We start from the raw sequence: 26,387 nt of genomic DNA, 5'->3' as shown, positions 1-26,387 counted from the left end.
TAACTGGCCCAGCCTCCTGTCACTTGGAGGTTAATTCTGAGGAGGGTTCTGTGAGGGTCTGTGGAGGGTCCCCAGCAGGACTGGGCCCCGGTTGCCCACGGCAGGAATCAGCTTTCGCTGGCTCTTCCTCCTTCCCTGTCCCTGTCCCCAGTCCCTCACTCCTGCTTCCTGGGGTCACCTCCCCAGCGAACTGTCGGCCCCCAGTTCTTTTCTTAGGCTCTGCTTTCAGGGGAACCTGGAATAAAACACCTGGCTTTGTCATTTCCTTGCTGAGTGATCTCATGCAAATAATTTACCTCTCTGGACCTCAGTTTCCTCATTTATAAAAAGGGAGAATGATAACAGCAGTGCACCTTTACTGTGCTGTATGCCAGGCCCTGTGCTAAGTGTCACACGGCATGTTTCAGTGAGCCCTCAGAACCCCTTACTCTCCATTTTACAGATGAAAAGTCTGATGATTTGAGAGGTCAGTTCCCAGTTAGTGAGGCGAAGCTGGGGTTCAGACCTGTGCTGTGGACCTCATTGCACCGTACTGACGTCCAGTGCATTTGACGGGGCAATGCATGGAAAGGCACGTATGTGGACTGGAAAGTGCTCTGGCAGTGCTGAGTGGAAAGACTAACACTAAGTTCAGCATTTTATTGAAAACACAGGGACTGTGTCTATGTTGTCTGGCTTTGTAGCCCCAGAGCTCAGCACAGCTCCATACGATTTTGCTGAATGACAGAATTCCATCCCAAGCTCTAGGGAATGTGACCCTTCAGCGGTTTTCTAGGGTGTACTCCTCATGAAGTTTCAGCATGTTTTCCAGGATCCAAGCTAACATCTTTCCACGTAAAGCAACACCACCACCCAGGTTGGGGCCGTCTTCCTCGCAGGTAAGTTCCCAGGCCTCAGGGTCGGGACATGGGTCACACCCCAGTCACGAGTGCCCCGCCTGCCCACCCACTACGGTTCCTACCTGGCCTCAGCCGCTCAAAGTCCATCAGCATCCGGTAGGCCGTACAGGGATTGACGCCCAGGGTGGCGGCGCTCTGAAGAGGGATGTCACTCGGAACCGAGATGAGCGCTTCCTCGCTGAACACAGCCTCGGTCCGCCAGGTTCCTAAGTGGGGGGAGGCCAGGGGAGTAAGGAAGGACCCCCTCCATGCCCAACCCCACTCCCCCTCCTCAGTGGACAGGCATCGAGGACAGCGGACTTCAGTAATACTTGGAGAAAAAGGAAAATCCCAAAGCCTTTTTGAATGTCTGAGTCCTCATGATAATTACGTTAGGGAGACTGTGTTATTCCCACATCAGTTACCAGTAGATTTAGCTAGTGTCACACAGCAGGTGGCTGAGGATCTCAAACTACTGGAGTCTGAGGGTGAGACAGCAACATCATTACCAGGGCAAGAGAAGTTGAGAAAGCCCCATTTTCCCACTCGGCCCTCATTCTCACCTAAGGCAGGGTGACTCGGGTGGTATAATGGAAAAAAGCATGAAAGCCAAATTCAAAGGCCGAGGTGTGGGACCTGGCTTTGCTGGTCTGCTAGTCTGAGCACAGCACTAAGTCACTGAGATTTGGTTATTCTAATATGTAGATGACACTGGCAAGAAGAGCCTTGACTGGCCTCCCCCAAGAACTGTTGCACAGATCAAATGAGATATGGGAAGTGAAACAATCCTGTAAACTGGAAAAAAATGCTCATTAACCCCAGCCCACATTCCAGTTCTAGACAAAAGAATAACAAAATGTCCAATTTAAAGTTCTCACTCAACAGGGCAGGAACTGAGGCTGTGACTTGCCCTGTTGCCCAGCTCACCGGGCTGCCCCCTTCCGTCTGCAGATACCCATCCGGCACCGGCTGTGAGCCAGGCCCCTCCAACAGTCCTTACGTTCACAGTGTGCTCATTCCAGTGGAGCAGAACAGGTGAGACACAAACGAGCAAGTACAAGAATTCTAAGTTATACAGAGAGAGAGAGAGAGAGAGAGAGAAAGGGAGAGAGAGAGAGAGAAAGGGAGAGGGAGGGAGAGAGAGAGAGAGAGAGAGGGAGGGAGAGGGAGGGAGGGGGAGAGAGAGAGAGGGAGGGAATTTTGGGGGGGATTAGAGTTTATTTTTGTCATCTCTGTGAGACAGCTACTCATTCATCCAGATCACAGCTAAGAAAAAAGCTGGTCACAGAAATTAGCAGTTTCAGCTCAGCGGCGAAGTCGCCAGCCTGTGAAGGCAGAGAGAAATTGACTAATTAGCAATGCGCACTAAAACTTGACGGTTCTTTATAGAGAGAGAGAAGAGAGAGGGAGAGAGAGGGAGGGAGAGGGAGGGAGGGGGAGAGAGAGAGGGAGGGAGGGAGAGAGAGAGAGAGGGAGGGAGAGAGGGAGGGAGGGAGAGAGAGGAAAGAATTACTTTAGATGGGAGTCAGGGACAGCTTCTCTGAGGAGGTGACAGGCTAAGAGTTGAAGGATAGAGATGCAGCCTCTCAGAATCCACAAAGAATATTCCAGTGGAGGAAGAAGCATGTGCAGAGACTCTGAGGCAGGACAGACATAGGAATGGAGCAGGAAGAATGCACACTGGAGGGGAGAGAATGGTGGGAAGAGTGGCTGGAGACATGGCTGACGTGGCACAGGCTGGACGGACGTCATACAGGCTTTTATGATCTTGACTCACAGTAACCGTGTGTTACAGTCTAACTCAGTACATGTACATATGTAAATACACGTACACGTACACAGATTCATAACAGAGGCCGAAGTTTCACGAAACAATACTTACCCTACTCTATGTGATGTACTGTTATTTTCTATTCTATTCTGACCAACTTTAACAAAAGAAAAATTCTGTTTGCAACCCACTGGATTGATTTCGCTAATGGGTCACAGCCTGCAGTCTGGAAAACATAAGGGCTCAGGGTCATGGCATAAAGAACGGATTTTATGTTAGTGAATAAGAAGCTTTAATTTTCTTTTTCTTTTTTATTTATTTATTTATTTTTTGGCCGCACTGCATGGCATGTGAGATCTTAATTCCCCAACCAGGGATCGAACCTGTGCTCCCTGCAGTGGAAGCGCAGTCTTTTTTTTTTTTCTTTTGCGGTACGTGGGCCTCTCACTGCTGTGGCCTCTCCCGTTGCGGAGCACAGGTTCCGGACGCGCAGGCTCAGCGGCCATGGCTCACGGGCCCAGCTGCTCTGCGGCACGTGGGATCCTCCCGGACCGGGGCACGAACTCGCGTCCCCTGCATCGGCAGGTGGACTCTCAACCACTGCGCCACCAGGGAAGTCCAGAAGCGCAGAGTCTTAACCACTGGACTGGCAGGGAAGTCCCAGGAAGCTTCTAAATTTAGAGACGTCTGAGGTGATTGGATTTATGCTTTAAGATCACTTTGTTACTGCGTGGGAAAGACTGTGGCAGGGGAGCGGAGGGGTGGGCAGAACGGGAACAGGGAGGCTGATCAGGGGGCCCAGATGCGAGGTGATGGTTGCCTAGGCTTTGGCAGTGGGGATGGGGAAAAGTAGATGGATTCGAGTTATGTTTTGAAGATAGAATCAACAGGATTTGATGAGCATAGGGTGACAGGTCCTCACCTGTGCAGGTGGGATCCTGTATAAAGCAGAGAGTCAGACAGATGCAGATTCAAGCCCTGGCTCGTAGCGCACTTGCTAAGTCACCTCAGGGAAACGACCCGGAGCCTTGCTGGCTTGGAGTCTGGTGTCTGTGATGTCTCAGGGGCCCTCGGCCTACCCTTCCAAAGCTCTCGAGTGTGACTCATGACCCAGTGGCTGGGGTTCTGACAGTGCCCTGGCTCTACGTGGTCCAGTGTGGGGAGCAGGGGCCAGCCTAGACCGCTAATTGTGTTGTACGAGGGGAGAACCAAGGTGGGCTTTAGGGGCCAGGAACTGGCGATAGGAGGCAGGAACACTCTTTATTAAAGGCTGTGTCAATCCCAGAGTAGATTTCTTGCTGAGGAAATAAGAGGTTGAAAAACTGAAGGACTGCTTTGGAGTCCAGGAGGCGCCTTGTCTGTCTCTGGGCTTCGTGCAGCCTGGTTTTCAGATCTTCAGCGTCATCTTCATAACTATCACCCTCATTCATCTTAGTCAACGTTTACTGTACTCTACTGTGCCAGATGCTTAGTGAATGGCTTTCTGTGCGTGAAATCAAAGGTGTTTTCTACTTCCCCTTAGTGGCAGGACAATGGAAACCCAACCCTTGACACGGATTTCTGGGGCTTGGCAGTCCCTAATCCTCTTCTTAAGAGAACCTGGGTGGGATGGGATGGGGGCAGCACCCACGTCAGCCTCCAGGGCTTTAAAGTAGAAACCCTTAGACTTTGGAGTTGGAGAGAACTGCTTAAAAGCCCTGGCTCTGCCACTCACTAGTTGTGTTGACTTTAATGATCACTTCACCCTTTTTGAGTTGCAGTTTTTCTAATCTATAAAATGCGGAGAATAACACTCCCACTATAGTGTGAAGATTAAGTGATGACATTGCACAGACTGTCATTGTGCCTGGTACACAGTAGGTGTGGAACATTCCTTGATCTCCTTTTCTGATCCGAATTCCCAGGCCCGAGTTCTGAGGACTCCCATTCTGCACTCACGTGCACCTGACCCTTAACCATCTCTGTCATCTAACGCAGGGGTCCCTAACCTATGGCCCATGGGCCAAACTTGGCTCACCACCTGTTTTTGTAAATAAAGCTTCATTGGAACATAGCCCACTTTTTATGCATTATTTATGGCTATTTACATTGGCAAGGTGGAGCAGAAGTGGAATGGCCTGCAAAGCCTAAAATATTTACTAATTCTCCCTTTAAGAAAAAAGTTTGCCACAAATTTAGTGTTTGCAAAGGTCATTGTATGTATTCCCTCAGTTGAGACAGACAACGCAACGACTATTAGCTCCATTTTAGAGATGAGGAAACTGAGGCTCAAAGTAGTTGTGATTTAAACAAGGTCATGTGGTGGTGGGGTGGTAGTGGTGGAAGGAGAGCCTGTATCTCATTCCCAGGCCAGTGCTTGCTATGCCCCATGCTGCCTCAGGGGGCTTTGAGTGTTTCCAATGAGAAAGCCAGTTCACACATTAGCTGGCTCTGTCTCCCTTGGGATTGGCTGCATGTGGGAAAAAGCTGGCTACAGGCGCAGCAACAGCTGAGTAGCTCAGTGCATGAAAAATGCCCAAGATCTGGCCAGTTGAGGACTTATCTCTTTAATGACTGCTACTCTACTAAACGGCAGTCTTCACTAGAAGAAAGACCATGTCTGTTCACTGCTGTATGTTAGAGCCTGGCATCCTCAGATGCTCACAAAATGTTTACTGAATAAACTGAGTTAATGAGCATCCTGACAATCATAAAATCCTCATCCCCATCCTCTCCGACTGGCACCTGGTTTAAAAGAATCACCTTTCCTCCGGGGAGAAATCCCTGCTCTGGCTATCACCCCCCACACACGTGCAATTACGCACACACCTGGCACGTGTCCTTTATTCTCTCCAATCTCACCAAGCTTCTAGGCCCACCCCGTCTCTCCAGTCCTACAGCACTACTTGCTCAGGCCCTCATCGTCTGAAGCGTGGATTCCTCAGCCACCTCCTCACTGGCTTCCTGCCTCCACCCTCTGCCCTTCCAGAGCATTCTCTGCACTGCACAAATCTGATCAAATCATTCCTCATGTTCACTCTTCATCGGGTCCCCAATGACTGTGGATGCGAGCCCTCCACGACCAGGCCCCAGCCGACCCCTCCAGCCTCATCTCACTTCTCCCTACCCACCCATGACCCAGCCATACTGAGCTACCTGCAGTGCTGATGGTGCCCTGCCTTCTCCCATCACCACACCTTTGCCCATGCCGCATTCCCTGCCTGGGAAGCCCTTCCTCCCCTGGCTGTACTTCTACTGTCTTCCAGACCCAGTTCAAGCATCACTTCTCTGAGAAGCTTTTCCTAATGCTTCCCAAGATAGGGAACTCTTGCCTTTGTGTTCATCCTGTGATTACACCACTCATGACACTGCACTGTATTAAGTGCTCTTTTCCCATTCCCAGCCAAGAGCACTTTGAGGGCAGAGACTGTGTCTGACCCACGTTGTGTGCCCTTCACTCTGCACGGGTCCTGGCCTGAAGCACCAGTCAGTATCCAGTGAATCCTTACAGATCTCAATTTGCTCACCTGGCTATGCTCTTTCGCTGCCAGGGGACTTTCGGAGAGGGTGGGGCCATTCTTGGCACTTCCCTGATCTCAGAGAAGGAAAAAACTTCTAGTAGACTCCTGGTACTGTTTTCTCTTGCCTGGTACATTTTTCTCTCTAGAACTGCTCCTTCCTGACCTCTGGGGCTGTCGACCACAAAGCCTCACTCTCTATTCCACAGAGGTTGGCAAGAGACTCAGCCAGGGCAATTGGAATGGCCTAAGCCCACTCCCTAGTGATAGGTTCATGGATGGGCAAGGATCCAGACAGGGCTGGTCAGAGCCCTTCTGGGGGATGGATATGGTTGTATTGGACACATTGTGGAGGACATGCTTCTTTGTTTGCTCTCAGGATGATGTAAACCTCAGGCTGCTGGTGGCCATCTATGAAAGGTATATATCAGAGTGGGTCTGAATCTTACCTCTACCACTTACTGGCTGGGTGACCTTGGGCAAATTGCTTAATCCTTTACATTTACTGTAGTCTCATCTGCATAATGGGAATGATAACAGTATCTACATCATGTTGTGGGAATGACTGAGTAAATATAGGTAAAGTGCTTACAACAGTGCCTGGTACAAAGGGAGTGGTCAATATTTGTTGCTATTCCTATATCACTGTGTGTGGAGATCTCATTGGAGAGCTAATGAGAATAAGAGAAAGAGGTCTCATAGCATTGGTGTTTCTGGATCCAGCTGTGCCTGAAGCCTTCCATCTCTTGCACTTCCCAGTTCCACAAAGCAATTAACTTCTTTTCTGGTAAAACAAGTTTGAGTTGACTCTCTGCAAGTTATAACCCAAAGGGTCCTCTCATTGGAGTGTAGCGGGAAAAATGGAGGAGACAAGAGTCCAAGGGGCTCTCCTTTCAGTTAGCTGTTTGCATTTGGACAAGGGCTTCTTCTTAGGTTTCAGTTCCTCATATGTCCAATGGGGTGGATGTCAGCCCTGCTTCCCTCTTGTGGCTCCTGTCAGGATCCATTTGTATAATGTTTGTGCCTCAAAAACGACCACGTATGAAAACACAAATCTCACCAAAGACTCTTTACCACATGTCACAGAAAACCCTAACTCTCAGCATGGCTTTCGCAGGGCCTTCCCCAGGTGGCCCCACCTGCTCTGTAACCTCCCCTTCGCCTTTGCTGTCCTCTCTCACGTGCTCATCCTCTGCTGTGGCTACACTGGGTTCTCCTCCATTTCCCAAACTCACCCTTGTGTCTTTGCTCATTTTGTTTCCTCTAAATGCCACAATTTGGGGCACATCTCTACCTACCAAAATTCATCCATCAAAGGTCCCTTCCAATGAAGCCTCCTCCATGAAGCCCTGATCCTTCCTTAAGACTGTGTCTGTCTCACACAGAGTCACCAGAAGTGCCCTCTGCTTCCTGTGAACTTGCAGCACTCCCTTTATGGAGGTTGTTGGTTTGGAGATTTCTTCAATTAGATTTTAACCTCCTAGAGGGAAGGGGCTGTCTTATTTGATTCCCCATTGCACCCTACATTCCCTAGGGATGTAGGGATTCAGAGACTCATAGCTCCGATCAACATGCGCCCACAGTGAGGAGAGCAGGTGTATCACCTCCTGAGCAAAAGAAAGAGAACTGCCACTCTCCTGGTCCAGCTTCCATCCCCACTGGAGGTGGGTATATGGACTTAATAATAAACCCTGTGCAGTTTAATAATAAACGTGTACCACGTGGGTGAAATAGGATCTGAAACAACAAAAAGCCGCAGACACCTGGAGAAACTCACCCAAACCAGCATTCGCTGGAATCACCCAGTCTCCTGGCTTCACCCCGGTCACACTGCTGCCCACTGCTACGACCTGTCCAACACCTTCATTCCCTCCAACAGCAGGCAGCTTGGGAAGGAGGCCGTAATTTCCTAAGGGAGAAGAGCACAGAGCATCATCCAGTGAAGCTTGGGCAGTGAAAGAGCATGGACTTTGGAGTCAGACAGACCTCAGCCTGTTCTGGCCTCTGCCTCTGACCAGCTGTGTAACTAACCAACCTCTCTGAGCCCGAGCTTCTTCATTTGTAAAGGGGGATAATACTCCTCAGCTTCATGGTTATTATGAAGATTAGATAAGATAATGTAGGAAATGAGCCCAGCATATTGCACACTTCACAAGGGTTGGTTTGCTCCCCGCTACAATCTTCCTAACTCAAAAAGCCTCACATTCCAGGGAGGGGAGGCCAGAGAGGGCTCACACAGTCTGTAGATGGCTCATCTGGAGAACAGCTGCTGCTAATCACAGGAATTTCACACCCACACCTGGGGAGGAATGAAAACGAGGTGGCGGCTAAGCAAAAAAGCCAATTAACATAAGCCACAGAAACCAAGGTTACCTTGGATCATATTAATGTCAGATGGATTGACAGGGGCCGCCAGCATCTTCACATGGACGTCTGATCCACCCACAGCAGCCAGCTCCAGGTTCTTCAGTCTAAGCACAAAGCCAGAGAGAGATGTTCATGTCAGCCAGGCTAGCCAGGGAGTCTTTTGCTCTAATCATCTCCCCAAAGTAGGTCAGGCAGCAAAATTTCTGAGCTGCCATTGTGTGCCCAGGAATTAGGGTTGTTAAGAAAGAGAGAGGAGCTATAAGGAATTAGTACAGGACACAGGGTAATGCTCATTAACTGCAAGTGGAAAGTCCCTAGCGACCTTTCCACTCCACCACCCACTCTAGCGCAGAAAATAGCTAAATCTCCTGCGGGCATGGGTTAGTAGTGGTTAGCGATGCTGAGAATCACCTGGTATACCAATATTATGGATTCTCAGGCCCCAGGGCTGACCTACTGAATCAGAATCTCCAGATAAGGGGCACCCCAAGCGGTGAGGGAAATAGAGATGGCCCATGGAGTTGGGAAAGAACTCCCTGGGTGACTGTGGTTCACCCCCTGGAAGGATGTCCCTTCTGGATGAGGATCTGGTCTGTCAGAAAGGATGCTGGGGCTTCCCTGGTGGCGCAGTGCTTAAGAATCCGCCTGCCAACGCAGGGGACACGGGTTCGAGTCCTGGTCTGGGAAGATCCCACATGCCGCGGAGCAACTAAGCCCATGCGCCGCAATTACTGAGCCTGTGTTCTAGAGCCCGTGCGCCTAGAGCCCGTGCTCCGCAACGAGAAGCCACCGCAATGAGAAGCCCGCACACCGCAATGAAGAGTAGCCCCTGCTCACAGCAACTAGAGAAAGCCCGCGTGCAGCAATGAAGACCCAACGCAGCCAAAAAGAAAAATGAATAAATGAAATAAATTAAAAAAAAAAAAAGGATGCTGGATGGAGAGCTGCGGGCCTCAGGTGTGAAACTCCATCACAGGATGGCTGCGTCACCGCAGGCAGGTTTCTTCCCTGCTCTAGGCCTTCGTTTCTCCGTGTGTAAAATGGGGGTGATGCCACCATCACCCCCACTTGCACTTGAGCACTTCCAAGCGCTCTTCCCATTTCAAGCCTGTGTGGTAACTCGGAGTGCTCACAGTGTGTGCGCTGTAGACACCAGGGGACTAACGTCTTTATCCACTGGAATGTTCGTTAATGGGTAAAACCGGCCCAGTGGCAATGCCCACGTGCTTTTTTTTTTTTTTTTTTTTAATAAAAGGAGACCTTCCAACCAGAAAGGACTGATCAGTGTATTAGACCAATGGATCCTCATGACTTTTAACTATCAGAGATTCCTTTTCTGTCTCTCTCCATACCTCTAAGACTTCATGTTTGCAGTGCTTTTCTTTGCCCAAATGTACTTGTTAATAATTCTCCTTATTTTTACGTACCAAAGGCACATATAAAAGCCAACCAGAGGTTCTTAGCATTAGGCAACAGTGTCACTGCACTAAGCTGACGTAATTCCACCCACTTCTTGCTAAAATCTGATCTTTTAATAATACCTGAGGCTCCACTTGGGGTAAAAGTGTGATTTCTAAGAAATGGATTGTACTAGTAGTAATAACTGTGGCAGGCATTTGTGAGGTGTTTATTATACACCAGGTCCTGTGCTAAGGGCTTTAAACACATAATCTAAGATGTAACACCCCTGTGATGAAAGTATGACTCTTCCCATTCTATCAAGCAGGAAATGAAGGCTCCTGGAGATGATGAAACTTACGCAGTGTAAGAGAATGGGTCAGGGTGGAGCTTATCCACTTTCAGCGCTGGCTCTCTTACTTACCTTGCTCTAAACCAGTACCTGAAATTAGCATGGGAATCCCTCTGACTGCCTACGAGGACCCTTGGGGACCCAACCTGGGAATCCCTGTACTGGATTATGACCAAAGTAAGGGAGGCCATGCTTTACCATGATTGAGAAACAGCTGCAAAAAATCAAAATAAAAACACTCTCTACAGAAAATGGTTAACTAGGAAGGAGTTGATGACCAGGGCAGAGAGAATACAGAAAGGGTTTTTTTTTCCCTTTTAGGTTAAGTATTAAGGAATGTATGTATTTATACATAGCTGGAGGAGGGAGAGTCCTCGTAATAATAACTACTGTTTGAGTATGTACCCGTCAGGCACGCAGTTGAGTGCTTTCCGTGTGAGCTTTCATATTATTCTGATTTTACAGCCGAGGAACAAAGGCGCAATAAATAACTTGTTTCAGGCCACCAAAAGTCGTAAATGGCTGATATGGTTTGAACCTGGCAGTCTGACGCTAGAGAAGCCGGCTGGTGAAGGGCTGACCCCACATCACGCAGAGGTCTGCAAGAGAAGCCTGGAGTGGTGGGCAGCCTTGACCCTTGCTGGGCCTGCTTGGGGAGCTGGGGGGCAGGGGGAGGGCTCCACAGCCTCCCCACCAGGATAAGCAGGGAGGCATCAGCCCAGACGGCACTGTTTCTCTGTGAACACATATGTAAGTCTGCACTCCAGAGAAAAATCCTGCCCAGAGCAAATGGATTGTGGACTAGCTGCCCCTTTATATTATCTGTACCGCTTCTCTCTCGCAGGTTGACAGATAATCAGAGTTTTTCTGTAAGCTGACAGAATCCACGTACTCAAGCTACTTAAAGACATTTTTTCCTGCACATTTTCTACACGCTCTTCCCTCAGCCCAGAATTCCTTTCCCACAGCTTCTCTGCAAAGTGAGAAATTGAACTCACCCTTTAGGACCTGGCTGAAATTTTACTTCCCCTAAAGCACCTTTTGACCCTCTTCTTGGCCCTGAAAAAAATCACTTGCTCCACCCTCAGGGCTCCTATTACGCAGATGGGGTGACTATGCCATTTAAGACCATCTAGTTTATGATGTCTTTTCATACATTTTCTTCAACTGATCACAAAGCATAAATTCACATTCCTTTTCCAACTCCTGAGGCCGGATGTCCTCCAGAGTTCAGGCCCGTGTGTTATCTGCACCTCTCCCTGGGGGATGGGCAGCACTCCCATCAGACACATTGTTCCTGAAGCAAAAAGTAGGAATATTCACACTAAGTGGGTTGAACAGTGACCATATAAAAACTTCACTCCAGATTAGGTTTTGCCTCCAAATGAGTTATGAAAAAACAAAACTGCTAGTTTTCAGAGCTTTCTGGATTTTGGAGTGCAGATATGAATTCGGATTTGAATCCAGGTCTTTCAGACTCAGTTCAGGGTACTTTTTACTTATCACTGAGTTTTAAAGTCAGAATGTGTGTTGTCTCCCTACTAGGCTATAAGCTCACGGAGGGCAGAGAACTTTTAGTCTTAACTCAGTGTTCAGCACAGCATCTGGGACCACAACAGTGCTGGAGAATGCTTCTTAAAGAAATTATCCCATTTTCCTCTTTAGTGAGAAAATGTGGTGCAAAAGAGACAGTCAGGGAGTCAGGGGAGGGGCTCACACCCCAAGGACTTAGCTACTGAGGCTGGTACTTGCTCTCCCTGGTCCTGGGCTGTTTAGGAAAATACCCCTGAACGATGGGTGCAAATAAAAACGGAGACTGGGCTTCCCTGGTGGCGCAGTGGTTGAGAGCCCGCCTACCGATGCAGGGGACACGGGTTCGTGCCCCGGTCTGGGAAGATCCCACATGCCGCGGAGTGGCTGGGCCCATGAGCCATGGCCTCTGAGCCTGCGCGTCCGGAGCCTGTGCTCCGCAACGGGAGAGGCCACAGCAGTGAGAGGCCTGTGTACCGCAAAAAAAAACAAAAACAAAAACAAAAAAAACCCAAAAAAAACCACACACAAAAAAACGGAGATTATCCTTAAGGGAGTTCAATCTAAGCAAAAACCCATGCCTCTTTTCCTCACAGGAGAGTGCAGATCAAATTTGCAGTATGTTTGTAATTCTTAAAAATCTAGATGACCATGGTCAGGATAAGAATACAGGTAGATCTCAGTTCATAGATGAAGGGTAGAACATGGATTTGGAGTGAAACAGGCAGTCCTGGGTGTGAATCCTACCTCGGTCATTGACCAGCTAGCTGAACCTCACAGTACTCATCTGCGGAATGGGAGAACACTAGAAGTCAGCTCATGGATTAGGTGAGTTAATGGACATAAAGCACTTGCTAGAGTACCTGATACACAGTAGATGCTGAAGAAATGGCAGCTGTTGTCAGAGGTGGGAATATCCAAGGAAACCTTTGAAACAGCTGGCTATACCTCTGAAAAAAATCAATGAATCACTCAAAGGAAGACGGCAACTTTTTGGAAAATTCAAGTAAACTTAATTAAACAAATATTTATCAACAGTCCTACTAAGTGCCAGGGACTGTGCCAAGGGCTTTAAAGATCAAAAAAATAGTATCTCCCGCCCAGGAGATTGATGGCGTGGGGACTCACATGTGGGAAACACTGGGAGGGCGCTTGTAGTGCTAAAGCCAACTGAGTGTGTGACCAGCTGGAGGGAGAGCAAAGGGTTACCAAAGGGACTTCGGAAGGCGTGATATCTTAGCTGAAGCTTGAAGGATAAACAGGAGTTTATGGGTGGACTGAGAGAAAGCAAGGATTTCCTGCCAGAGGGAATGGTAAAGAATCTGACGTGATGGTAGGCCAGGCACAGGTGCAGTCTAGAATGGAGTTGTGGGAATGGAGAGAAGGATCTGATAACCTGGAATCTCTTAAATAAAAAGTGGCATTGATATCACTTGGTGACTGACTCCATGGGGGTGGCTGGGGAGTCTTTGATGGCTCCCAGGCTTGGGCAACTGGATGTTGAGCTAGGAGGAAAGAAGAGTGGCTTGGAGTGGGGAGGAAGGTGTTAACATCTGAAGCCTGAAGCAGGTGGCCTGCAGTATGGAATGGAGCAGAGGGTGGTCTGCACTGGACACACAGAGGTGAGTCAGCTGCGGTTAGGTGGAGTCTAGGATAGTAGATAAACTTATTCTGGGTGATCTGGCTGGACAATTAAATGATAACTACTGTTAACAGCTTACCAAGCTCCAGACACTGTGCTTAGCGTTCATATACAAGACGCTGTTGAGTCCTCAAAATGTCTGGAGGGTGTTATCACCCCAATTTTCAGATGGGAACTGAAGCTCAGAGAAGTTAAGTAACTTGCCCAAGGTTAAACTGTTAGTAAGTGGCAAGACTTGATCTTAAGCTTGACTTCAAAGCTCAGACTGTCGAACACTAAGCTGGCATCCCCTACACTGTGTGTGTGGAATCTCTGTCCTGGGAGATATTAAAAGGTATTCCCTGGGGTCCAATACTTTTGGGAAACGCTGCCTACTAAACTCCCTTTATAAGATTCAAACTGCACATTAGAGTCATAAAGGCTCTGAGAAGTCCTCCAGTAAAGAAACCCACGTGGCTTTGTGTAATCCAGAGTTTCCAGAGCTAACTCAAATGAGAACGCTACCCTCACAGCACACCGAGTACCCCAAACAGCAGTTTGAAAAGTGCTGCACTGGGCTGCGACCTGTTTCCAGTTCTCTTGTCTTCCGGGAGCCTAGCTGCTCTGCACCGGTTGAAATTCACAGAAGTGGGAGGGGAGGGGAGTGGGGCAGGAGACGGAAAGTTGAGGCTGCCGACAGAGGTGGGTGAGGGCTGGTACAGGCCTGACACAGGCTGCTTGGCCAGGGGAAGGTGTGTTGGTCCAGCTGCGTCTCACCAGGGAGACCAGCCCCAGCCTGCCCCATGGAATGCCATCAATACCAGACACTGCTGTTCCTGCAGACAGTTCTAACAGCGTCGTCAAGGATACCATTCTGCCAAGACAGGAAGGAAAACCGGGCCGAGTCTGAATTCCAGGAGTTGGACCTCGGGTGTAACGATAGCAATTTCTTCCTTGTTTTTTTTTTGCTTTAAACTCACCAAAGGAACTGGTGGCTGTGTTATGGAGTGCAAAGGAGGCACCCAAACACAGCCTGGCTGGATCTCAAGTCACTTTCCCAAGACCGTTCAGTCCCTTTCCCTGTGAGTAGTGGCGCCACGCGACTCGGAGGGATGCCTCTGCCTTCATTCGACAGATCCCACACTGGATAAGGTCACAATGGCTCCTTTGAGGCAAAGGCTGTACACCTGTGATGCCATATGAACTACAAGGGAGACAAAAGCAGGCAGAAGAAAGAGCCTTTTGAGAGGGGGGAAAAAGAGGCCAGTACTCTGGGGCCTGGCTCAGTTATACTGGCTGTGTAAGGCAGGCATCAGCCAGCTCTGCTAAGATATCTTTCCTGCCTTCCGCATTTAATTAGCAACCATTTGTACTTATCTTGCATCTTCCACTCAATCACCTCAAAGTGGTCACTTGTCATTTTGCGCAGGAAGAGTTGTCATGGGCCACAGAGACTTTCTCCTCTGCTCATTACAGAGAGCCAAGAATGTGCGTTCCGTCACAGGGCACTGGGGGAAGGTAACTGATGTCTTATGTGGCTCTCCCGGGTCTGTCTGCAGTCCCCATGGTCACAAACAAGCCGCCTTCTGTGATTTAGTGAAGTGCTGGGCATTTGAACACTGTTCTGGCATTTGATTAATCATTAATAAGCAAGGCACAACTGGGCAACTGTGGAGGAATGAAGTTCTCCAGCTCGCCCCCCAGCAGGGGATGCTGGTGGCCACAGCTGGTGGGGTTCTCATGGAGTCCTGGGCTCTTTGCCTTTCCCGGGCAAAGCTCACGGGTTCTGTGTTTCTTCGCAGTGTGCGGACACTCCCGCTTTCCTCCCTGCGCCTCTTCCGGGTTCTCTGCCTCCAAGTCCTCTTGCCTTCCCACCATTCAGGACTTTTTGTTCTGTAGCACAATCGCTTTGAATGCAAGGGAATCAGAGACAGACGACAACTTCTGGAAGTTTCTACCCAGGGTTGGCAAAGAAACCCTCCCCTACCCTCTCAATCTCCTACTTCCCTCAACTAAGATTACCAGAAAGGTTGCAAGCCCCATAATATTCTACATCTGCTAACATCAGGAAACTTGCTTGAAGGGAGCTGCAGAGAGTCTGTTGCTTAGTCTGCTGAGGCCTAACTCTCTTTGCTGCCTCAGAGAGCAAGACTGGGCCATAGCAGGGGGCTGAGGCCCTGCCTGCAGCTGCTTTTCTCTTTGATGGGTAGGATGATGACCATGCAGCCCCTGCCTGGTGGGCCTCTGATTGTGTAACTAACCAATGGCAAAGGGAGCCTTTGGTGAAATCTTGTGCCCAGGACCCCTTATTTCAAGTCACATCTTTGCTCCCTGGAGCAAACACTGGCGAGCAGGGAGTCCAACGCCTGCTTCAGCTTTACAGACTTGTCGGAGCTGGATAATTGTTGGATCAGAGGACTCAAGCCTCAGAACCATTTCCACGGCTGCAGGATAATGTTGAGAAGGATGCTGAGGCCTCATCTTGTCTTGGCAGGAAAAAGTGTTGTTTGGGGAGAATGAGGCAAAGAGGTGCGTAGGTTGTGAGGTACATAGAAAAGGGAGCTGTGAAGATTTGTCACTGGCACAGAAGACAGGGAGGGGGGATGGCATGCATTTCCATGTTTACCGCTGCTGACCTTGGTCAACCCCTTTCTTTTATCAAAAAATAAACGAAAAGAATGGAATAGCACAGGGAACTATATTCAGTATCCTGTAATAAACTATAATGAAAAAGAATATGTATATATAACTGAATTACTTTGCTGTACACCAGAAACTAACACAACACTGTAAATCAACTATACTTCAATAACCCCCCCCAAAACAAAACAAAACAACAACAACAACAAAAACTGAAAAGAATGGAGACGGGAGTGATGTCCTCGTTCTAACAATGAGTGGCGTGTGGGTGGGACTACAAGCCAGGCCGGGGCTCTTGCAGGTGGTCCCCAATGACACCCCTTGAGCCACAGGTTAGCCTCATGTTATCTTTGCTTTTCCTTCTCTAAAATGAAGACCCTTCCCACGCCATCCAGGGTGGGAAAGACCTGGAATCACACCAGTGTGCTTGCAGGAGCTGCTAGGAGAGGGCCGGATGATAAGAACTTCTTCCCAGACACTCTGCACGTTGCGAAACCCCCGTCTACGGTGCAATCCCTCAGAGGTGTGCCGCCAAGTTTTACCCTCAGAGGCCAGAATGAGGAAAAGAGGGTAGAAGGGCTGGGCCCCAAACCCGGCCGCGTCATGTGAAGTCCAGAGGGAAGGTAATGTAACGGTGTCACAGGATGTGAAATCCAGCTTGAGTCTGAATCCTGTGACCTCAGGCTCGTCCCTTCTGAGCCTGTTTCCACAGATTCCTCCCTCAAAGATCACATATGAGGGCGCCCAAGAAATATTCCTTAGTCAGACACACCACATTTTCTCTTCCCTCTGGGCTTCTGCCCATGCAGGTTCTTCTACTTTCCCTCCTTGTATATGGCTCACCTGATCTTCTGGGGGACTCAACTTAGACCTCATGTCTTCAGAGAAAGCATTCTGGCCACCCCGAGGGGGTAGGGTTGCGCGCTCATCTTCTGGGTGTCCACAGACTCTAAACATAGATATCATAGCACTTACCCCCTGGACCATCTCCTGGACTAGAGTGTGAGCTCCTTGAGGGAAAAGGCCACAGATTATCAATCTCTGCACCTTCAGCACCTAGCGCTTAGTAGGCCCTCGAAGAATAAATGCTGGTTCACATGGTAGGTGCACAATGAGTTCTGTCCTCTCCTCCTTCATTCATGATCACAGAAAATAGCTCCAGGAGACAAACAAGCAAACAAATCCCAGTTCTTAGGGTGCTAAACCAGAATGCTAAATTTTTTTTTTCAAAGTACTGTAATTCTGGTTTAAAAACCAAGTCACTTGCACAGAGTTTTGGTTTTAAACACTGACATCAACTGTAAAAAGAAGAAATCCCCTGAGAGTAAACAGTGCCCTACAGTGAGAACTCACCACCTATACAACCTGGGTCCCCACCACCTGCTCCCCAAAATTCCATCTGGCTAAGACAGAAGGGGTATTTGTCCAAAGGTTTCACAGCTTCATTTCATTCTGTGCTAGCAGCAGGCAGGTGAGAAAGCCATGATGACTAGGATGCTGTTTTATGAAAGCGTCAGGATCCTGAAGAGGGGACGAGACCAGAGGATAGCATCCCTACCATCTTCCCTGGGGGTGGGGAGGGGGCTGCGCTTCCTATGAAGAGCAGAGACTTGGGGTCACCTGAATGACCTACAATTTCACCTTCTCTTCTGACCTATCTTCTTGCCAGTTTTATACTCCATCTCATGCTCAAAAATCATTTGAGATGACTGTCATTGTTTCTTCAGGCCTATGTCTATATCATGGACCTTTAGTAAAGAAGGGACATCCTAGTTGTATGATCTTGGGTGAGTGACTTTCAAGTGTCTTGAGCCTCAGTTCTCTTATCTGTAAAATGGTGATAGCAATGAGCAAACTGGGTTACTGTGATTTTTATTTATTTATTTTTTAAATTTAATTTTTAAAAATAAATTTATTTATTCTATTTATTTATTTTTGGCTGCGTTGGGTCTTCGTTGCTGTGTGCGGGCTTTCTCTAGTTGCGGTGAGCGGGGGCTACTCTTCGTTGTAGTGTGTGGGCTTCTCTTGTTGCGGAGCACAGGCTCTAGGTGCACGGGCTTCAGTAGTTGTGGCTCACGGGCTCAGTAGTTGTGGCGCATGGGCTTAGTTGCTCCGTGGCATGTGGGATCTTCCCGGATCAGGGCTTGAACCCGTGTCCTCTGCACTGGCAGGCGGATTCTTAACCACTGCGCGACCAGGGAAGCCCCTACTGTGATTTTTAAAATCCGTAATATACGTGGAGAACTCAGCCCAATGCCTGCCGCATGGTCATGGTAGGTACACAATAAATGAGAGCTGTTTTTACCATAAGATCCAGAGAACAGCAAGTTCTAAAATGGGACTTCCAGGAACAAAAGGAAAGAGGACATTGGAGTTTCTGGGAATTATGTGATAGAGAATCCAGAACTCTGCATGAGGGGTGATGGTCATGGGGACCTCTGAAATTTCTGGAATGTTTGTAATTCTCCCATCTTTGTAATTTTCTCCTGCAGTCTTCCTTCATTTAGGTCAGCAGTTCAATTCTTTACATGAAAAAGGCCCAAGTGCTTATTTAGGGGATTCATTTTGGGCATAAAAGAAAGAAACTCTAAGAGACCAAAGGAAAAGGCCTTAGTAGAGAACAGCTGGAATGTTTGGGGCCAAGAGGAATGAAGAGAGGGACATTAAGAATGTTGACACAAGAACAGGAGGTCCCTGGAGGCCTCGTTCTGAGGAGTTCTGCAACCTCTCAGATCTGAGCAGACTCTTCCTCCTTCCCTCCCTGCTGTTCCCAGAGCTACGCCCACAGTGCAAGTATTGCAAACCACAGCAGGTTGGGGAATACTCTGCTCGGACTCTGCTCAGACACCATGACCCCACCTGGTGTAACCTGACACATCCAGTCACCAGGATGTTTAAAGGACATCTGATTCTTTCTGTGACAGCGTGGTTACCCTAAACCACCTAAGACATGACTACAAAGAAGAGAATCCCAGCCTCTGGCCTCAGTCCATACACGAACAAGTCAGGTCACCTGAATCTGGGTCAGGAGGGAAAGCTGCCCTTCATGGGCAGAGAGAATTACCGCGTGCCTGACAATCCGTATCCACAGGGCAATGGTTTTCAACCCTGGCCTACGCATCAGAGTCACTTGGAGAGCTTTAAAAACTCAGATGTTTAGGGCCGTTCTAGACCTGCTAAGTACCTCGGGAGTGGCACCTGGGAATACATAGTTTCCACAAGTGCCACAGGTGACTGAGATGTGAGGCCAAGCTTGAATACAATGCTTCGTGGAAGTATCATGTCTTGAACTTCCTGGAAATTATCAGGGTTCCACACAAGGAGACAAGCTGTCTTTTTTTCCTAAGTGGCATCTGCAACCAGACTGGTCTGTTCTAGCTTCCCTGACTCTCCAAGGGGAGGGAGTCAATCAGGAGGCAGCTGCACTCAGCTGCCTAAACTTCCCAGGCCTTTTCTCAGGGTCCCTGCACATTGGAGACGCCTTCCTCATCACCACAGAACTCAATAAAAGGTGCACTTATTACAGAAATTAGATTCAGATTCAACAAACATTTTTGCACCTCCTATTTTGTGGCAGGTCCTGCACCAGACGCATAAATTACAATCCTGTGAGAGAGGCACTACATCGTTCCTGTTTGGGGCGCACTCCTGGAAAGAGTGTTCATCAGAGCTTTACCAACTCATTACAGTAATCCTCAGGGAGATGTCTTCCCAACATGGTGATTTATTACCTATGATCAACATACAAATTGGGGTTTATTGACTGACGTGTCTTCTCAACATCCTTTTCAATTGCTCTAATGGTGGATGTGGCTAGGCTGAGTGCATGACCATGAAATTATCTGAGGCTTAACCCCTTCGGCTGTCAAAACATCTAGCTTGTATATATTTTTTTAAGTAAAAATATGGAACACTTCACAAATTTGCATGTCATCCTTGCGCAGGGACCATGCTAGTCTCTGTATCGTTCCAATTTTAGTATATGTGCTGCTGAAGCCAGCACTCTAGCCTGTATTTTTTAAAAAATAAATAAATTTATTTATTTATTTATGGCTGTGTTGGGTCTTCTTTGCCGTGTGCAGGCTCCTCATTGTGGTGGCTTCTCTTGTTGCAGAGCATGGGCTTCAGTAGTTGTGGCACGCGGGCTCAGTAGTCGTGGTGCACGGGCTCTAGAGCGCAGGCTCAGTAGTTGTGGTGCACGGGCTTAGTTGCTCCGCGGCATGTGGGATCTTCCCGGACCAGGGCTCGAACCCATGTCCCCTGCATTGGCAGACGGATTCTTAACCACTGTGCCACCAGGGAAGCCCTCTAGCCTGTATTTTAATCATGAAAATAATTCCTTGTCGGCCTGACCTTTGGAAAACAATCAAACCATTTGCTGGGAATCCAAGAGTTGGAAATAAGGGACTGCAAGAGAGTATGCAGGTGCTTTTTGGTGAAGAGCATTCCTTTTATTGCAGCTGATTAGCACTATGAGCTATGACTACATTGTCTCCATTTTTAAATGTGATGAAACCGAGGCTTAGAGAATCTCAGTAACTTACCAAACACACACAGCTAGGACAGGGAGGCAAGGATTTGACCCCAGGTCTTCTGATTCCAGACCCATGCTTTTGCCCTAGCGCCACTAGTGACCCTACTAGCTCTTTTTTTTTTTTTTTTTTTTTTTGGGGGGTACGCGGGCCTCTCACTGTTGTGGCCTCTCCCGTTGCGGAGCACAGGCTCTGGACGCGCAGGCTCAGCGGCCATGGCTCACGCGCCCAGCCGCTCCGCGGCATGTGGGATCTTCCCGGACTGGGGCACGAAGCCGTGTCCCCTGCATCGGCAGGCGGACTCTCAACCACTGCACCACCAGGGAAGCCCCGCTACTAGCTCTTTTGAATGACTATAATCACTTATGTGCAGATTTATAATCGTTGAAAATTCACATACTGTTTTAATGAACCACATGTGAAAATCATGGGTTAAGATCCAACAGAATTTTAGGACATAATCATACAAGTAACAAGGGCTGAGTGACTTGTCCAAGATCAAACAGCTACTAAGAGGCTGAGCCTGTATTTGACCTTAGGTCTGTATGGCTCCAAAACAGGATCTCTTTTTAACTAAAGGCACATACACAGCGCAGTGGAGAGGAAATCACACGAGACAGGACTCAGAAGCCATGGATCCCTGTCTCTGTTCCAATCTTTATTAGCTATATCACTTTGGACAAGTCCCCTGCCTTCTGTAAAATGGAAACAATGATCTCTGACCTACTTTTTGAGATGTGAAGATCCAAATGGACGAAAAAGTATTCTGAAAATTCCTTCCATAATATAATAGAGCGTAGGAACTCACGTAGGCCAGTCAGACAGACCTGGGTTCAGAAATTCCGACTCTGCCACTTACTGGCTTGTGTGACCTTGGACAAGTGATTTTACTTCCCATGCTTCCATTTTCTCATCTGCAAAACGGGGCTAAATCAAGTACCTCCTCCAAAAGGTTGTTGTGACGATTAAATGAGAGCATCCATTTACACAGGGATTGCCCGACACACAGTACAGGATCAATGAACGTCAGCCATTACTACAATTATAACTGTGCCTCTCGGGTTTTCAACTTCCAAGCAACGACTTTCTGAGCTACCACACACGCCCTGGGCTACAGTTTCGGTCCTATTCGCTGCCTTCCTCCTCGGGACTTGTCCCTCCCTTTCAAGTCCCCATTTTCCACAGCCCATCTTAAAACCCTCCAGGAACCCGAGCTCCCTTGCCCCATTTCGGCGCGGTGTCTTACTCGACGACCTTGGCTGGGTCCCCGTGGTGCCCATAGACCAGCGCCCGGACCCGGGAGGGCTCGGCAGATGCGGAGAAGGTGGCGGCAGCAGGCCGCCGGCGGCGGAAAGCGGGGAATAGCCGCCGCCGCAGCTGAGCCGCGGTTCGCGCCCAGCAGAGCGCCCCGCAGACCCACATGCTCCCTCCGGTTAACTCAGAGCCGGACGCTGTGAGATACGTCATCTTCCAGCGACCTCGCGCCTGCGCCCCGCCCCGTCGCGTGACCACGCCCTTTGCTCCTTTTAGAAGGCCGTTCCCTTCCTCCGCGGTCCGCGCGGTGGCGCTTGGTGAGACTGACTGGGGAGCGAGGCCTGGTCGGTGGAGGGACTTAAGGGAGTCTCGGAGATTCTGAGCCTTCCCCAGTTGAACTGCTAACAAGGAGCGTCTGAGACTGGCCTAAGGCTGTGTCTATGGTCTGCGATTTGGTGTTTGACTTGGGGGGGAAGACATTTCACCTTCTCTGCCCTCAGTTTCTCCTCCTCCCCACCATTTGAGTGTTCACTCTGCCAGGCCCTTTAAGGCATCTCATTTAATTCCCGCTGTCTTCTGCTAGCATAGGATGGCAAAGCTTACTTCCCTACATCAAGTAGAGTAGATGTAAGCTGATATAGAGGCAAGAGTACTGGGTTTGGAGTTAGAAGATTTAGGTACACATCCTAGACCCTCCACTTCTTAGCTTGGCCATCTGGGGCAAGTGACTGAAACTGTGAGTCAGCTTTCTCATCGGGGCTAATATACTTCCTTCAAGATTGTTGTAAGGATTGGATAGAACAACAGAATAATGTTGTCGTGGATCGGATAGCACATTGTAAAATGCCAAGTGTGCTCAGATTACCAGGGAGGAATCATAAGAAGGAGAGCCCCTTCTCGGAATGCTCAGGGTGCAGTAGGATTGAATGGGACAAATGGGTAAAAAGGTGTAGTAGCCCAGGAAAGATGCTAGATCATATTATTAGTGGAAGGAAGACATGAGTGTAACTAACACCCCAGTTGAATATTAGGACATGACAGAGGGCACTGCTGGAGTCTGAAGGAGAGAGGTGTTTTGGGATTGGGGTGGGGGTGGGCACCTTGGAGGGAGTGCTGTTGGAGCCGGTCCTGTGACTCAAAATCTTCAATATGCATGAAACTCACCTGAGGTCTCATCTCAGACCTACTGAGTTAGAATCTTGGGGAAGGGTCCAGGAATCTACATTTCTTAGAAGCTCTCAAGATATTCTGATGGAGGTGGCCTGGGGAACAATCTTGAGAAACACTGAACCAGGACTTCAAAGGATAAGGAAGAATTCCTTTCATTGGATTTTATTGACCCCAAACTTGCCAACTTAGAGCCTTTCCTCTGAGGAAGAAAAGAAAATGTCATGATGAAGAGTGCACGTGCTGCATTCTAGCAAACTTGGCTTTGAGTCCTGGCTCTGCCACTGGGCTTGGACAAGTCCATTTGATCTTGGACAAGTCATCTGGGCTCTGTGTGTCTCCACTTCCTTACCTGTAAAAGGAAGGAAATAATAGTATCTGATTCAAGGCTGTTGTGAGACATTATTCACTTGAAGCATTTAGCACAACGTTTGGCACATGAAAGCATTTGATAAATGTTCCTGGGGGTTACTGTAAAGATTAAATGAGAAACATCATATGTAAAACATCTAGACTGGCTCATAGTACATGCTTAAAAAGTGTTTGTACTTATTTTTATTATTAGAGAAAGTTGGTGTTCCATGGTGGGAGAAAGACTTGGTCCTACAATACACACACACACACACACACACACACACACACACACACACACACACACACACACACAAATAGCCAGTCTTGCCTATCTTCTATTTCCACAGTGACCCACAGTTCTACTTCTGTTGGAAGACTCCCTAGGTGACATTGAGCTGTTGACATTGTCTTCTATACTAAATCGTTTCCTCTGAATTTCCTGGGCATCTTAGCCAGGAAGCATGGAGAATTACCCAGCAGGTCTTCCTCTTTGGGGGCTGGACTTAGTCCCCTGTCCATCCTGATAGGCCTCAATTTTGGCCCAGGACATCAGCTCTCGGTTGAACTGTGTCACCAACCTTCTTCCTGAGATTCTCTCCCTTCTTTTTCTCTCCCCACTTCCTTCTTTCTCAGGCCTCCAGAATGACTTTTTTTTTTTTTTCCTAACAGAAAGACCAGATTTTGTCTTTCCCTTGCTTAAAGTCCTTCCATGATTTCTCAATACTCAGGGAGAACCATAAACTACAGTTCTTTGTAGAACACTGTGAACTGTTGATATATTAAACTTGTAAATAAAACTATGATTCTATGCTAATTCTAACCTTCTCTCACACTACTAACACGTTCTAAGTTCTTCAGAAAAATATATGGAGGAAAAACACCTTAAAATGACAACAAAAACTTTCTACTCGTTGTAATTAATCTACCTTCTTGCAAATTAGAAAAATATGGCTGTCGTTTTAATTCAACAGTAGGACGCCTCAGCTTGGCTTGAGGAACACCAGGGTTTCTGCAGGGGCACAGTTTGAGAACCACTGATTGAAAGGTTCAGGTCCAATTGTCCTGGCCTTGCATTTAAGACCCTTTGTACCCCAACTTCCACACTGTCTTTATCTCCTGCTATTGGGCCATGTAGAGACTATGATGCAACCATACCTGACACCCACCTTTCCCAGTACTTCCGTGTCTTGTGCCTTTATTCAGTCTGCTCCTTCTGCCTGAAATGCTCTTCCCTGCCTTGCCTGTCTCGGAAACTCCAGGTTCAGATATCCTTTCTCTGATGTTGTTTTCCACTCCCCTAGGCTGAGTTAACCCCTGCTGCCTTTGTGTTTTCTTTGGACTGGTGTTATGACCTTTAGAACATAGCCTCTTATTTATTTATGTGCCATTTCCCCCTCCAGGCAAGAGTGGGGCCATGTTTAGCGCATCTCCATGACACCAGCACCCAATATGGGGCCTGGCACAGGGTAAGTGCCATGAATATTCCATGAGTTGAAAGTGATTGAATTTCCTCATGGCCTGGCCCTGTCTGGGGTACCATCTCCTTTTCCCTAGATTTGGGCCAGTGACTCCAGGCCAAGACTTTCTGTTTCCCTTCCTTCTTCTCTCAAGGATTATAGAAGCTTGTGGTCTTTTTCAAGTGGAGCAGAATGTTCTCTTTTCATCTGTCCATCTGTTACTTGTGTTCTTTTTCTCCCTCCATCACAGTCTCTGCCCATAGTCTTCCCCTGCACAAAGAGAAGAGGGCTGTGGAATCAGTCTGATGTAGGTCTGAGCTCTGGGCCCACCATTTACTAGCTGTGTGACCTTGGGGAAGTGCCTTATGCTTTCTGAGCCTCAGTTTCCACATCCCCCCAAATAGGACCAATGGTAAACTCCTGCCATGAGGCTCCTGCAAGAGTCCTCTGGAAACAGCAGCATCCTTGGTTGTTTCTTTTTTTCATCAGATGTTTCTCCTTGAGTTTCCTTTTCTGCATGATCCTTTCTGTCTCTTCTCTGCATGTTTGCTATGGGTCTCTCCGCCTAAAATGTAGGCTTCATGAAGGCAAAAACCATGTCTACATTCATTCATTTATCTAATCATCCATTCAATATTTATTGAGTGCTGACTACATGCCAGATACCAAGCAGTGGGATATAAGACAGAGTCCTTGCCCTTAGGGGGCTCATGTTCTAGAGGCGCAGACACATAATGACTATGTCATATAGTAGGTGCTCTGTTTAAAACTACAATAATTCCCTTCCCCCTTACTGTTTCTCTCCCCCATTTCTCTAGTATATTACTGTCTCACATACCAGAGAATTTTCTTTTTTTGGTTGTTTATTGTTCTTGTCTTTCCATTGGAATATAAGCTCCGTGAGGGTAGGGATTTTTGTCTGTTTTATGTCTCCACTTCGGCTTAGAGTAAGTGTTGAACAGATGAATCAGTATCCAGTGTTCGTTGATTTGTTCCAGATGGAAGACAGGTCTCAGCTTCTATTCAATTCAAGCCGGATGGCCTTGATTCAAATCTTGGTGCTGCTGCATACTATGCATAACCTTGGAAAAGTCACTTTCTTTCTCTGTACCTTAATTTTCTCAACTGTGTAATGAGAATAATAGTGGTGGGGATTAAATGAGTCTATGTGGGTGAAGCACGTAGAAGGTGCCTGGTCTTATGTACTAATGGACAACTAGTTTGTGGTCATTGTACAAGAGCTTATACTGGGCAGATGCCCAAATGGACTTAAGCTGTGTATCCAGGGGATAGACTAGAATCAGTGAGAGTCAGTGAGGGGGGCAGATTTCATGGCATAAAGAGGAAGAACTTTTTAAAAGCCAGCATTGCAAGGAGAAATAGTTGAATCCACTATTACAGTTGGAGACTTCAACATCTCTCTGTCAGAAATGAACATAGGACTTTCCTGGTGGCGCAGTGGTTGAGAATCCACCTGCTGATGCAGGGGACATGGGTTTGAGCCCTGGTCTGGGAGGATCCCATGTGCTGTGGAGCAACTAAGCCCATGTGCCACAACTACTGAGCCTG

The 26,387-nt window shown here is 48.1% G+C and overlaps 1 protein-coding gene and 1 non-coding gene across 3 annotated transcripts in view; both read right to left on the bottom strand.

Moving 5' to 3' along the window:
- The window catches only part of MECR (mitochondrial trans-2-enoyl-CoA reductase), a 30,839-nt gene extending 8,786 nt beyond the window's left edge, over window positions 1-22,053 (bottom strand). Inside the window, exons 1-4 of one of the 2 annotated variants that reach the window (XM_007103090.4) lie at window positions 21,833-22,053; window positions 8,520-8,617; window positions 7,924-8,055; window positions 962-1,105 (exon numbers count right to left, since the gene is read on the bottom strand). In XM_007103090.4, coding sequence (XP_007103152.2) covers window positions 962-1,105; window positions 7,924-8,055; window positions 8,520-8,617; window positions 21,833-22,053 — 595 coding nt within the window. Of the gene's footprint in view, window positions 1-961; window positions 1,106-7,923; window positions 8,056-8,519; window positions 8,618-12,656; window positions 12,744-21,832 lie in introns of those variants that run through there. The other variant, XM_007103091.3, reaches the window with a different exon arrangement.
- Window positions 19,954-20,057, bottom strand: LOC112065336 (U6 spliceosomal RNA). Its single transcript, XR_002891968.1, has one exon. It is a non-coding gene; the product is annotated as a U6 spliceosomal RNA (small nuclear RNA).
- Window positions 22,054-26,387: the final 4,334 nt, after the last annotated feature.

Source organism: Physeter macrocephalus, chromosome 3, assembly GCF_002837175.3.
Source record: "Physeter macrocephalus isolate SW-GA chromosome 3, ASM283717v5, whole genome shotgun sequence".
NCBI classification, from domain to species: Eukaryota; Metazoa; Chordata; class Mammalia; order Artiodactyla; family Physeteridae; genus Physeter; species Physeter macrocephalus.
Note: the sequence above shows the minus strand (reverse complement) of the source record. Positions and strands in the feature narration are given on the sequence as shown.